Source organism: Garra rufa, chromosome 3 (assembly GCF_049309525.1).
Source record: "Garra rufa chromosome 3, GarRuf1.0, whole genome shotgun sequence".
In the NCBI taxonomy this organism is placed as follows: domain Eukaryota; kingdom Metazoa; phylum Chordata; class Actinopteri; order Cypriniformes; family Cyprinidae; genus Garra; species Garra rufa.
In genome coordinates, this window is record NC_133363.1 from 4,884,629 (window position 1) to 4,899,507 (window position 14,879).

The following is a 14,879-nucleotide window of genomic DNA, read 5'->3' on the forward strand; positions in this document are numbered from 1 at the left end:
TTATAATCCTAACCTTTATCTCCGAACCGAAATGCCAGATGGCCAGACAGTGATTCATCTTTTATAAATGGTTAAAATATTGGTGTCTGGGACACCGTGAGCACAGACACTGCAGTGTACACTATGAGTTTTTAAATGCTTAGTCTAAGTGTGTGATTTGGATATATAGTGCTCATAAATAGTAAATAAATATGAGTTGTTGTTTTTTTTTAAAAATAAAATAGAGGCTTGGACCCGGAAGCGGCATTCCTTACATCACGACTTAAAGGTTTACTTCCAGAACAAAAATTTACAGATAATTTATTCACCCCCTTGTCACCCAAGATGTTCATGTCTTTCTTTCTTCAGTCGTAAAGAAATTTTTTTTTTTTTTTTTTGAGGAAAACATTCAAACTTCCAAAATGCAGTTTCAGTGCAGCTTCAAATGGCTCTAAATGATCCCAGCCGAGGAAAAATGTTCTTATCGAAACAATCAGTAATTTTCTAAAAGTAAATTACAATTTCTATACTTTCTAATCACAAATCCTTGTCTTGTCTAGCTCTGCATGAACTGTGTATTCGGGTTCAAGACAGTTACTGCCATCTCATTTTCTTCCCCAACTTTAAAATCATCCTACATTGCTGCAGAAGTACCGACCCAGTGTTTACAAAGTAAACATGCAAAGATGATCAAACCAGGGCTCTACAGTGCGACCATTTCACTCGCATTTGTGACTGAAAACTACTGCATGCCACTATAAAAAAATATTTAGGAGAACCATGTGCGACTGACCCGATCTGCATATTTGGATTTGCGCTGAAGAGAGCGCCAAATGTTTCTGTGTTTTTGCAATGTTCAGAAATGTATCTTAGACATATCTCACAAATCCTTTCATAAAGTGTAGAGAGAGTGTAAATAAGATATTGATTGTGCAGTATAGAGAGCATTGTTGATTATAAAAGAGCTTTGTGAGATCGTGATGAACTGACATCTTAACTTATCTGACTTAAGATAACTGACAACTTTTAATAATTTTTAAGGGAGTTTGTAAATGAGATTTAGATTTAATACAACAGTTAAATAAACAAGAACTTATTAAGTGACTCCCACTGCCTGATTTTGCTTTATTTCATCATCAAAAGTAGTCTGAAACAAGTCACAACTAAGTCGCTGTGCATCTCCATTCAAACACAGCAGTGATGCCTTTATGAAAAAAAACATGCGTTTTTAAACAAATCTAATGAAATGATTAAATTTCCCCTTCATAAAGACAGTCACTTGCTTTATTCCTGAATGAATCAGCCATTTCAATCAAATGAATGAATGATTCAGTAATTTAATCAGTGACTTGTCACCACCTACTGACAGATTTAGTTTAATTTTTAAAGAATCTTTTTAGTTATTTAAATCATTTAATATTTCTGTATTCAAAATGTTATATTAAAAACATTAATCTCAACATAAATGTATGAATTCGATTGCACTCATGCAACCTCTGAGCCTCATTAAACATGAAAAGGTAAAAAAAAAATAACCCTTTAAATCACTTTGAGTCAATTATCACCTCATAATGGGACGGCAAATATTTTAATCAGATTTTGGGATTATTGTTTGTAAGGTACTCCTCAAATTTTGACTGCTCCTAAATTTGATTTTGAAGTTGGAGGAAAAAATTAGGTGGGAGATTTTCGACATACCCTAACTGTCGTGAACCGTAATACACAGTTCACACAGAGCTAGACAAGATGAGAATTTGAGGTTAAAACGTATTTAAATTGTAATTTTTCTGAAAATGAACAATCGTTTCCTTTGATAAGACCCTTCTTCCTCGGCTGGGATCAGTTAGAGCCCTTTGAAGCTGCATTTTAACATTTTGAAAGTTCAAACTCGGGGGCACCATAGAAATCCACTATGTGGATAAAATTCCTGAAATGTTTTCCTCAAAAACCATAATTTCTTCACGACTGAATAAAGAAATACATGAACGTCTTGGATGACAAGGGGGTGAGTAAATTATCTGTAAATTTTTGTTCTGGAATAACACCAAAACTGCAATTCAAAAGCATAAATCCTAAATTTAGGCCTAAATATTTTTTGAGTGCATGTAGTCAGACTGTGTCGAGTGACTTCCAGAAGAATATCAGACTCCAAGTTTAACTCTCTTCCAGAAAGGCAAATCTCTCCCCCCACCCCATCCTACCATTTGGTGTAGCGTACCCTGTGCCGTGCTCTAGCCTCAGAACTAGGCCTTGTGTCCTGTCTGGGTGAACGCTTGACTCATCCCTATGGGCGGCTATGTTGGGGCCCATACCAACCTTGTTTAGTCCCACAGTGCTTTGTGCGCCCCACCGAAGCTAAGAAGGCAGCCGACGAGTCCAAAATGAGGTTCGCCCACATCGACGGGGACCACCTGACCTTGCTCAACGTCTACCACGCCTTCAAACAAAGTACGTATACATGAGACACACACACACTCTGGCATCTTGTGCTCATGTGAGATGATTCCCTCCACCCGTTTTTAATTAGCCTAATTGCCTAAATCTATTACAACTAATTTCAGATTGTTTTTGTAGGTGGCCAAAAATCGTAATTTGTTTCATCAAAATCGGTGCCTCCGAGGCAGTACGCTATTAAAACTTTTCTGAGAGGCACGGCGACTCGCGTTCAGTTCATTCGTCACGTCAGCTTCCACATTAACTCCCGTGGGTTTTCTTGCACCTCAGTGGTTTTATCTAGTAGTCAGTGCTTATATGGAGCTTGCTAACAGTCGTGGGAGTATGTTAAAGTTTATATAAGAAAAAAAAGTAAATTTGGGCCTCAAAGTGTTAGAGATGCACAGTATGACAGATTAACATCTTACTTTTGAGTGCTACTATAGGGGGGAAAAAAAGTTAGAAACGTCAGTGCATGGTTAAGTTAATAGAGATGGGATCTCTTGGTTGCCAGGTAGATTTAAAAACATTGTCAGTAGAGTTATAACTAGTAGATTTTTTTTTATCTAATTTTAATAACTTTAAATTAATGCTAAGTTACATCACAGAAACAAGAGTTTACTGTTAACCTTCAGGGACCAAAAAAAAGCATTGATATTCATTATTCATTGGGTTTTTTAACCCTTTAGTATGTCTTTAGGAAGTTATTAGTTTAAATGAAAAAGGCAGAATTTGGATTGGTGTAACTTGGAAAAATGTTGCAAAAATCATCCATTTTTCGATATACTTAACACATGCAGCACACAAATGTATTTGTACTGCAAAAAATGCTTTTCTTATTTGGATTTTTTTGTCTTGTTTCCAGCCAAAATATCTAAACATTCTTAAATCTAAAAAGGATTTTCTAGACAAGTAAAAATTATTTTCTTGTTTTCAGGAAAAAGTCAAAATTAAGTGCTTTTTGCTTAAAACAAGCAAATGGGGTAAGAAAAATAATATTGTTTTCTGTTTGAAATAAAATTTCTTACACCATTGGCAGATTATTTTGCTTGTTCTAAGCAAAAACTCATTTAATTGTGACTTGTTTTTTTCTGAAAACAAGAAAATATTTTTCACTAGAAAATCCTTCTTGATTTATCTTTTAAGTTTTTTTAGATATTTTGGCTGGAAACAAGACAAATCTAAGGAAAGCATTTTGTGCAGTGTGAAAAATATTTTCCAACCAGTTAGGGTACAGTCATGAATGAAAATGTATGCAATTTCAGTATTTGACCATTTAAATACTGTAATATTTATATCAAAGCACATTTTAAATATAATGTAGCAATTAATCTTTACTATATAAATTACAGAAAAGTAATTGTTTTTTATGCTTCATTGTGCAAGAACCATAGAAAATAATGACCCATAATTCTTAGAAAATGGTCTAAAATGTATGCACCTATCAAAATTCCAGGACATGTAGAAATAAAATGATGTTGAGATATACCTAAATACGTTTTTCTGTTAACTTGTTTTTTTTTTCTGACATGAAATGTAATTTCAGTGTCATCTACTTTAATGTGATATTTTTTGCATTCTTAGTAACCTACCTTACAGTAACAGTAAGTTAATACACTACCAGTCAGGTTTTGTATCAAGATTTTTATTTTATTTATTTATTTTTGCTCATCAAACCTGCATTTATTTGATCCAAAGTACAACAAAAACTGTGAAATTCTGAAATATTTTTACTATTTAAAATAACTGTTTTCCATTTAAATATATTTTAAAATGTAATCTATTCCTGTGATTTTAAAGCTGAATTTTTAGCATCATTACTCCAGTCACACGATCCTTCACAAATCTGATATTTAATATTTACATAGTACGTTCTAATATTTTAATGTGCTCTTTGAAAAACATTTATGTTGAAAATGGCTTGAAAAAGGTTTCTTTGATGAATAGAAAAATCAGAAGAACAGCATTTATCTGAAATCTTCTGTAACATTATAAATTCTTTATCATAACTTTTGATCAATTTAAAGCATCCATGCTAAATGAAAGTATTAATTTCTATAATTTCTTCCCCAACAAACAAGTTGGAACAACAAAATGTAACAATGCTTTTTATTTCAGATAAATGCTGATCTCTGGATATTTCTATTCAAATAATCCTGAAAAAAAATTTACACACTGTTTTAAAAATTGATAATAATAAAAATGTCTCTTGAACAGCAAATCAGAATATTAGAATGATTTCTGAAGGATCATGTGACACTTGAAGACTGGAGTAATGATGCAGAAAATTCAGCTTTGCATCACTGGAATAAATTACATTTTAAAAAATATTCAAATAGAAAATAAATAAATGTAAATAGTAAAAAATTTCTAAATATCACAGTTTTTTCTGTACTTTGGATCAAATAAACGCAGGCTTGGTGAGCAGAAGAGACTTCTTTAAAAACATCATTAAAATGGTACTGTTCAAAAACTTTTGACTGGTACTGTATATTACTTTTGTAGATGTAGTTAAACTGTATGGATTTATTTCTGTAATTTTTTAAAAGTAAAGTGTATAATTTCTGTCAGTGTTGTCTAACCAAATTTGAAGGACAACTACAAATGATTTGTAGGTTGATTCCTTCAAAAGCATAAACACTGTTCTGTTAGTTTAAACATCCTGACAACATTGACTCAACCATTGTCCTCGTTGGGGTGTGAATGTTTGGTCTTCCAGTTAGCAGATATGGAGAAGCTATTGGGGAAACCCTTTTAAAAGTTCTTTTAATTTTTGATGTGAGCGCTGCAGAAATTACACACTTCACCTTGAAAGCCGCAGCTTAAATCTTAAATGAGTTTTTGTTATTTAGTGTTTTATAAATGTATAGATCATTCTTCAGATGTTGCTCTTGACCTGATTTTAATGTATATCCATTCTTTTTCAAGACCACGAGGCGGTGCAGTGGTGCTACGATAACTTTATAAACTACCGCTCGCTGATGTCGGCTGATAACGTGCGGCAACAGCTCTCTCGCATCATGGACCGATTCAACCTGCCGCGACGCAGCACGGAGTTCACCAGCCGAGACTATTACATCAACATCCGCCGCGCTCTCGTCACCGGCTTCTTCATGCAGGTATGTTTGTCTAGAAATCTGCCAAAAATAGTATTATTGATTAATGCATATGTACCAATAAGCTGCTTTAGTCCCAAGGTTTTAATTGTGATATCATCATCATAATAATAATAGTAATTTATTTGTATAGCACTTTTCATACATAAATGCAACTCAAAGTGCTTCACAGGCATTAAAACAAATATTCTAAAAAAAAAAAAAAATCAATATTAGATGATCAAAACTTTAAATGATTCAACAAGTATAAGCAAATCAAAATAAAAATGTGAAAATAAAACAGTTACATAAATACACAGAAAAAGTATAAGAAAATATTAGCATAAAAAAGTCAGATAAAAACATGCAAAATTGCACACACTTCACAAACTATTATGCTCATAACAGGGTTGGGGTCAATTCAGGAATGAACTCAACAATTCCAATTCAAAGAAGGAAATGGAATTGGAATTCAACAACAATTACAGGAAACAGAGTTGGAATTGAATTGGAATTACAGGAAGTGGAATTCAATTCAGGGAAATTCCACTGAATTCCGTTTATTGCTCTTTCTGAGCATTTATTTGTGATTACATTTAGAGACATACATTTGAACTTTATTCATGATGCTTTACAAATACCATGTATTAAATAGAGTTGATCAAATGCAAGTAAATAAAAATGAGAACTGTACATTATGAATTAATAAATGAATGCCAGTGGTGACAAGTTTCTGGATGTACTATACATTCAATATATGATTACCACATAATATATGTCTCAACTCACAAAAAATGAGTCATGTTCATTCATGTATTTCATTCACTTTTTATTGCATTGAATTATCATCATTTCCTGAAATTTGGCATGTGAAATGATCGCGCTTAACATACTAAACATACAGTACTTTGTATTTCTTTTATATGTTTGTTGTTTATGTGATTTACAATATTTAATGTACTATAAACAAACTATTAAGCAAATCAAGTCAAATTATTTTATTTAGCAACTCAAGTGGAATTTAGTGGAATTTATTTGAAATCAATTCTGTTTCCTGGCATTCCAATTCAATTCCAATTCCATTTCCTGTCAGCCGCATGCAATTCCAATTCCATTCCAGGAAGTGAATTGGAATTTACCATTCATTCTCAATTCAATTCATGAATGGCCCCAACCCTGGCTCATAAGCAGCTATAAAGAGGTATGTCTTAACACGCTTTTTGAAGACATGAATACTAGTGAACTCTCACTTCATTTGGAAGAGAGTTCAAAATTTCAGATCTCTTGAGATTTACTGTGTAATATGTTAAAATTCCACTAGAGGAATGTAACATTCAGTTAGGAATATATCTTGACAAACAGTCAGAAACATATGAAGGTGTCAGGTTATGCAATGCTTTATAATCTAGTATAAGAATCTTAAAATCCTTTGGTGCACTAGTAACCAATGTAATTCCATTAAAACCACTGTAAAATGTTCTCGTTTCTTCAATTACATTAATACTCTAGCTGCTGCATTTTTTTTTATATCAATTGCAGCCTAACTATGGAACCCTTAGATAAACCAGTATACACAGCATTACAGTAATCAAGTCGAGAGATAAATGCAAGAATTAGTTTCTTAGGATCAATAAAAGATAAAAAAGGGTGAATCCTGGCAATGTTTCTCAAGTGATAGAATCATGTTTTTGTAACGTGATTAATATGAGACTTAAAACTTAGATCACAGTCCAAAATGACTCCCTCTTTCTTAGATTGTAAAGCTAAGGAACCCAATTCAGCTTCAATCCTCTCCTACTCAGGTTTTTTACCCACAATAATAATTTCAGTTTTATCTTGTAAAATGTAAAAAAGAAATTACATCCACTTCACAATGCTGGACAGACAGTTGGATAATCTTTCTATTACAACATTGTCTCTGGGTTCAACTAAAATATATAATTGTAGATAATCAGCATAAAGATGGTAATTCATGTCATGTATTTGAATTATACTACCCAAAGGAAGCATATATAACGAAAACAAAACTAGCCCTAGGATTAAACCTTGTGGAACACCATAGAAAATGTCTTGTTTCTTTGATGTACAGTCACCTATATTCACTAAAATTGTCCTTTCTGTAATATACGTTTCATCATGATATTGATAATATCATTACATCCCTACTATAAAAAGTCAAAGATGTATTTAAAAGAAAGATTATTCTAATAATACGGTAACACTTTACAATAAGGTTCATTAGTTAACATTAGTTAACCACATTAGTTAATATGAACTAATAATGAACTGCACTTGTACAGCATTTATTAATCTTTGTTAATGATAATTTCAACATTTACTAATACATTATTATATACATTAATTAATGCAGTGTGAACTAACATGAACAAACAATGAACAACTGTTTTTCCGTTAACTAATGTTAATAAAGGTTAGTAATTACAGTAACAAATGTATTGCTCATGGTTATTTCATGTTAGTTAATACATTAACTAATGTTTAACTAATGAACCTTATTTAAAAGTGTTACCAATAATACTATTTCTTTGTTTCTACTATGTTGCTTATTGAAGCCGGTTTCTGCCACTAGATTTGACCTTTTTTATCTCACAATTTGGACTTTATTTTTCTCATAATTCCGAGTAAAAAGTCAGAACTCACAATTCATGTCACAATTCTGTTTTGATTTCCACCACAGGATTAAAAAAAGGTAGTGCAAATCAGAATTTCAAGATAAACACCATCTCAAAACTCATAGTTTTTCATAGTTTTTTTTTTTTTTATCTCATAATAAAATAAGGGTAATTTATTTTTCTCTAACAATTCAGCCTTTTTTTTTTGCTGTTTATATCTTGCTATTGTGACCTTTTTCTTAGGACATAAAAGTGGGTTTCATTAATTTTTGTGAAATATTCTAGCTATTTCTGAGCTATTTCAAAGAAACCATTTTTTTATTGCATGTTTTTTGTAGTAACAATGTTATAAAATCAGCTTACAGTTCACAGCTGAACTGTCAAGTCAGTAACACCCTTCAGCTATGAATATATTATAACAAAACAAGCCTTGAGTGATCATATCACTTAAAGGCTTTAGTTAATTCTTAGTCCACTGTATTTTCCTTAATCCTAAACTAAAATACATCTAGTTTTAAAGCAGAGCTTGATTCCTCTCCATTCCCATCTGTCTGAATTAAAAGTTACCATGTCTGTTGGGGAATACAGGATCACTGGAGCTTGCTAATGTAATGCATGGCTTTCTATCAAAGTGTGACCGTTTAAGCGCACAAGAAATCAAGGCAATTTTCGTCCGGCGTAGCCAAAATAAATGACGTTTTTATCGAGGCGCTCTCCGGGAGGGGGCTTCCTGAAACAAGTGACCTGACTAGTTGAATTACTCCATTAATATTGAGATATTTGTCAACATTAACCTTTACTGGTGAGACAAATTTGCGCCTTAGTGTACGAATTACCCGGCGCTCTCTTGCTGACGTCTCTGTTTGAGTGGCCGTTTATTGAGACTGATTGCCCAGGTTAATCTCGACATCCTTACGCCGCTTGAAGAAACGCCCGCGTGCGCGTTTGGTAAGCTCGTGGTTGATTTATTTGTTAATTTGCGTCTCTGGTGTTATCAGGTTGCTCACCTGGAGCGCACCGGACACTATCTCACGGTGAAGGACAACCAGGTGGTCCAGTTGCACCCTTCCACCGTACTGGACCACAAGCCCGAGTGGGTCCTCTATAACGAGTTTGTGCTGACCACCAAGAACTACATCCGCACCTGCACTGATATCAAACCCGAATGGTAAGCTGAAACATGCAAATGCATTGAATTTGTTTGTGCATTGTTGGCAAAAAAACCATTTTGCATATCATCTCATCCTTTAGGCTGGTGAAAGTCGCTCCACAGTACTACGAAATGAGCAACTTCCCTCAATGCGAGGCTAAGAGGCAACTGGAGCGCATTGTCGCCAAACTTCAAACCAAGGAGTATTCTCAATACTGAACCTGCGCAACGGTGTAAGGACTGAACGTTTTGAATTCAATATGCGCTGTGCAATGCTTCTGAAGTTGTACATCGTCACACGTCGACATTAGGTTTCCGTCTGTGTTTCGTTTTCTGTTTTGATTTGTCGTCGAGATATAATTATTTTTTTATAACTCTTTGCTCCCGGCTCCGCCGCGTGTTTTGGCACCTGGTGAAAGCGTATCGTTGAATTGGTCACTCTAGGCACTGAGGATTGGTTGGGAGCAAATGCTTAACAGGGATAAACACCATCATCAACTGTTTTTGCATGAGCATTCATGTGGATGTTGACATTCCTTATCGACATTGAGAACTTCCTGCTATGTTATTGAGTAGAAAAGTCCCTGTTTATTCTGTAAAGGAGCTTTTACTTCAATAATAAAAATCCTTGATATCAGCTATGCTCACGTTCATTCTTTTCGTTGACTTTGAAGAATCAGCAATAGTTAAAGCATTAAAGGAGTAGTTCACTTCCAGAACAAACATTTACAGATAATGTACCCCCTCTTGCCATCCAAGATGTTCATTTCTTCCTTTTGTTTTTTAGGAAAACATTGTGGGACTTCTCTCCATATAATGGACTTCTATGGTGCCCCCGAGTTTGAATGTCCAAAATGCAGTTTAATTGCAGCTTCAAAGGTTCAAAACAATTTATATACTTTTTAACCTCAAACGCTCGTCTTGTCTAGCTCTGCCTGAGCTCTGCGTATTCCGGTTCATGACAGTTAGGGTATGTCTAAAAACTCCCATCTCATTTTCTCCTCCAACTTCAAAATCATCCTACATCATTGCAAAAGTACAGACCCAGTGTTTACAAAGTAAACGTGCAAAGAAGGTCAAATGCCCTTTACAAAAACGCGGATGAAGTACGATTTTGAAGTTGGAGGAGAAAAGGAGATGGGAGTTTTTAGACATACCCTAACTGTCATGAACCGGAATACACAGAGCTCAGGCAGAGCTAGACAACATGAGCGTTTGAGGTTAAAAAGTATATAAATTGCTATTTTTTTTTAGAAAATAACATCGTTTCACTAGATAAGACCCTTCTTCCTCGGCTGGGATAATTTAGAGCCCTTTGAAGCTGCATTTAAACTGCATTTTGGAAGTTCAAATTCATGGGCACCATAGACGTCCATTATATGGAGAGAAGTCCTGAAAGAGTTCACACAGAGCTATACAAGACAAGTGTTCGAGGTTAAAAAGTATATACTTTTTTTTTTAGAAAATAACTGGTCGTTTTGCATTTAAACTGCATCCTGGAACTTCAAACTCGGGGGCACCATAGAAGTCCATTATATGTTCTCTAAAAAAAAAACAATTTCCTTACTACTAACCAAAGAAAGACATGAACATCTTGGTTGAAAAGGGGGTTGAGTACATTATCTGTACATTTTTGTTCTGGAAGTGAACTACTCCTTTAACTTGCACAAATTTAACAAAGTAAAGTAGCATAGTATGTTTAATAGTTTGGGTAGAGATATATTGAATGTAAGTGCTGCTTAGCAATTATTTCTATAAATTGCATAATAAATGAATGGATTACATGAGTGGTCATATTTGTTAGGGTTGAGATGAGGGCATCCATGTTAATGTGTTCATTTATAAGGTTAATTGCATGTTTAACCGCATTCATTTATTAATCATATTCAACCAATTTAGGATTTCAGCAGTTTTCTTCTGTTTTGTCTTGATTTCTAAAGACTGGTTGAAGGAATGCTCAAAAATAGTTGTTTTTGCTGTTTGATAAACATACAGCAATCCAGTTTTTTGGGCATTTGTTTATTTTACAGTGATGCCATAGAAGAACCATTTTGTGGTTCAGTGAACAGTTCTTAAACCATTTTCAAGGTCATTATAAAAATCTTTTTGTGCATTTGAAAGGTTCCATGGATGTTTAAGGTTCTTCATGGAACCAACAATGCCTGTAAAGAAGCTTTATTTTTAAGAGTGAATGGTATAATCATAAAATTGCACGATTAACCGCATTAAATGAAGCGAAGTTCGTTGCACTTGTACAATGACAAATAAAGATTCAATTCAATTCATTTTTTAATCATATTCACCCAATTTAGGATTTCAGCAGTTTTCTTCTGTTTTGTCTTGATTTCTTGAGACTGGTTGAAGGAATGCTCAAAAATAGATGTTTTAGCTGTTTGATAAACATGCAGCAATCTAGTATTTGGTTACTTTATCTGTTAGTGACAAAGTAAGGATCCCATTGGAACAAGTCAATAAATTTCCCTGTATGGTATAATCATAAAAGCTCAACTTTTGAGTGCTAAGCCATATGTAATGGCATTTTTTTTTGTCTCAGCATTTAGCCATCTGATGCATTATTTCTAAAATGTAAATAAAATTGCAGAGCAGGAATGATGTTTGAACTACAAAATATTGAATGTCTTTAGAAAATGTTGACTTGTCTGCATTGAGTTCATCAAGATGACATTGTAATTTCTCTGTTTTCTTAATTTAATTCAGTTTGTATGTCTCCATTTTATACTGTTATTTGGGGGGAAAAAGGAGTACCAGTGTTGTTTTTATTAAAGGAGAAATATCATGGAAATCTGACCAACCCAGAAAATGTGAAAAAGGACAACCCAATAATTTGTTTTGGTAAGCCTTTTTCTGCGAGAGTGTGAAAGCACAAGCTGCTCAGATTTCGCTCTCTTAGTGATGCACAAAGGGGATCTTATTATAATATTACCACCCCTTAATCTGCAAGTTTCCACCCACAGCGCTGCCGTTTAGTTTTTGCAAGCGGCAACAGTGTACTAGTTCTAACGCCAAGGCAAAAGAGCAAATAATGCTAGACTCCCAGCCTCAGATGAGACAAGACTAATGTAAACATGTAATTTTTCCCCCCAGCTGTTTACCTTCACAGACATACCTGACCATTTTGTAACTCCTGTTTTTAACAAACTTGTGTGTATTTGACCATTTAAGCTCAATAAGACATGAAAGAGAACTTAGTTTAGTACTCACATCTTGTGACAGCCAGTTTCTGTGCGCGTGCTTTGGATGTGAGCACTCAAAAAAACCATACTGTATATCAGAAGTTTAAACTAAGAAGGCTTTAAAATGCATGATTTCAGGATGATAGTCATGATAATCAAAACCAAACATGTTTTTGAGGTTCCAGCTGTAAAGGCACAGCCCTATTCTGAAAAAACAGGTGCATTTGCATTTAAATACATTTTCTTACAAGTTAGGTTAATCTAAAAGTAATGGAAAAAGTTGCCAGAATACATTACCTAATATGTAATCCAAAAGATTAACAACCACAATTTTCGTTATATAATTTGTAATCCGTAATGGGCTACAATTTGTAAACAAGTGTGTGTATAATATAGATACAGTAAGATTTTTTTTTTTTAAAGTCTCTTTTGCTCACCAAGCCTGCATTTATTTGATCCAAAGTACAGCAAAAACAGTACAATTTTTAAATATTTAAAATAACTGTTTTCTATTTGAATATATTTAAAAGTAATTTATTCCTGTGATTTCAAAGCTGAATTTTTTAGCATCATTACCCCAGTCACATTGTACTTCAAAAAACATTTTTAAAATTTTTGGATTTACTGCACAAAAAAAAAAAAAAAAAAACATTGTTGAAAATAGTGGAGTATACTTTTTTAGGTTTCTTTGAAGAATAGAAAGTTCAGAAGAACAGCATTTATCTAAAATGACAATCTTTTGTAACATTATAAATGTCTTTTATCATAACTTTTGATCAGTTTAAAGCATTCTTGCTAAATAAAAGTATTAATTTCTAAAAAAATAAATAAATAAAATAAAATGAAATACTGACTCCAAGCTTTTGAATGCTATGGTGTCTAATATCACAAAGTGTTACAAAAACTTTTTAAGATAAATGCTAATGTTTGGATCTTTCTATTCATCAAAGAACTGTTTTACATATTGATGATAATAATAATAGTTTCTTGAACAGCAAATCAGCATATTGGAATGATGCTGAAAATGTAGCTTTGTTCACAGGAATAAATTACTTTTTAAAATAAATTCAAATAGAAAGCAGTTATTTTAAATAGAGAAAATATTTTAAATTTTTACAGCCTTTTCTGTATTTTGGATCAAATCAATGCAGGCTAAAAAAATGACAATTTAAATGAAAATTTAAAATCTAAATAATAAATGCTGTATTGCAAATGGATAATACTTAAATGTCTACAAACTGACAACAATGGAAAAATCTAAAATAGCTGCTTTCAAGTATTAAGTATTCAAGTACTAAGCCCCTAATATGATCTATATCATCACAAGTGGAAGCAATTGACTTTTGAGGTCACCTAAAATGCTTGTCATTTGTACATCATCAGAGTTTCGATTGATTCTAATATAAACACCTCGATGTGCAAGGTCAGTTTTGTGGAAGATCCTGAATGGAAAAAAAATAATTGAAGAGCATAAGGCAGGGGTTGGATACAAGCCATTGATTAGCCCTCGCCCTTGGAGTACAGTTCAATCAATAATTAAGAAATGGAAAGAATATGGCTGTCAATGTACCTTCTAAAGGATGTGGCCATGCAAGAAGGACACTGGAGACCAATGAAGGAGTTACAAGCTTGGAAAGACTGTGGATATGACAACTGTCATCTGAGTGCTTCACCAGTCACATCTTTATGGAAGAGTGACAGAAAGAAGCCACTGTTGAAAATGTCATATGACATCTCGTCTGCAGTTTGCCAGAAGGCATGAGGAAGACTCTGAATCCAGATGGAAGAAGAGCCTCTGGTCTGATGGGACCAAAATTGTGCTTTTGGCCATCAAACTAAATGCCATGTCTGGTGTTCGCCAATCGCTGTGCATCATCAGAAACGCACCATCCCGACCGTGAAGAGCGCTGATGAAGTTCTGCAGCGGGTCCTGGAAGGATTGTGGGGTGTAGCGGATGAAATCAATGCAGCAAAACACGGGTAAATCCTGGAGGAAAACCTGATGCAGTCTGAGACACCTGCGACCCGGGAGATGATTTATTTTCTAGGACGGTGACCCAAGCATGAAGCCAAAGCCAGGCAAGAAGTGCTTATAAACAATGTTGAAGTCCAAGAGCCGCCAAGTCGAGATCTCAGTCCAATTGAGAAATTTATGGGTGGACTCAGAAAAGGCTGTCCGCTCACAATCTTCATGAAACCAGACTGAGCATAAGCAGTTTGTCAAAGAGGAATAGAGAAGCATTGCAGTGGCTGACACACTGCAAAAAATGCTTTTCTTACTTAGATTTTTTTGTCTCGTTTCCAGCCAAAACATCTACAAATTCTTAAATTAAAAAGGATTTTCTAGACAAGTAAAAATGGTCTTGTTTTCAGAAAAGTGGGTTTTTGCTTAATT

At 33.9% G+C, this 14,879-nt stretch overlaps 1 protein-coding gene across 2 annotated transcripts in view; it reads left to right on the forward strand.

Annotated features, from left to right (window-relative positions):
* dhx15 (DEAH (Asp-Glu-Ala-His) box helicase 15) overlaps positions 1-9,927 on the forward strand; it is a 61,620-nt gene extending 51,693 nt beyond the window's left edge. For both annotated transcript variants that reach the window (XM_073835599.1, XM_073835598.1), the window contains exons 11-14: positions 2,305-2,427; positions 5,341-5,531; positions 9,139-9,308; positions 9,392-9,927. In XM_073835599.1, coding sequence (XP_073691700.1) covers positions 2,305-2,427; positions 5,341-5,531; positions 9,139-9,308; positions 9,392-9,509 — 602 coding nt within the window. In that variant the 3' untranslated portion in view covers positions 9,510-9,927. The remainder of the gene's footprint in view (positions 1-2,304; positions 2,428-5,340; positions 5,532-9,138; positions 9,309-9,391) is intronic.
* The last annotated feature ends 4,952 nt before the right edge of the window (positions 9,928-14,879 follow it).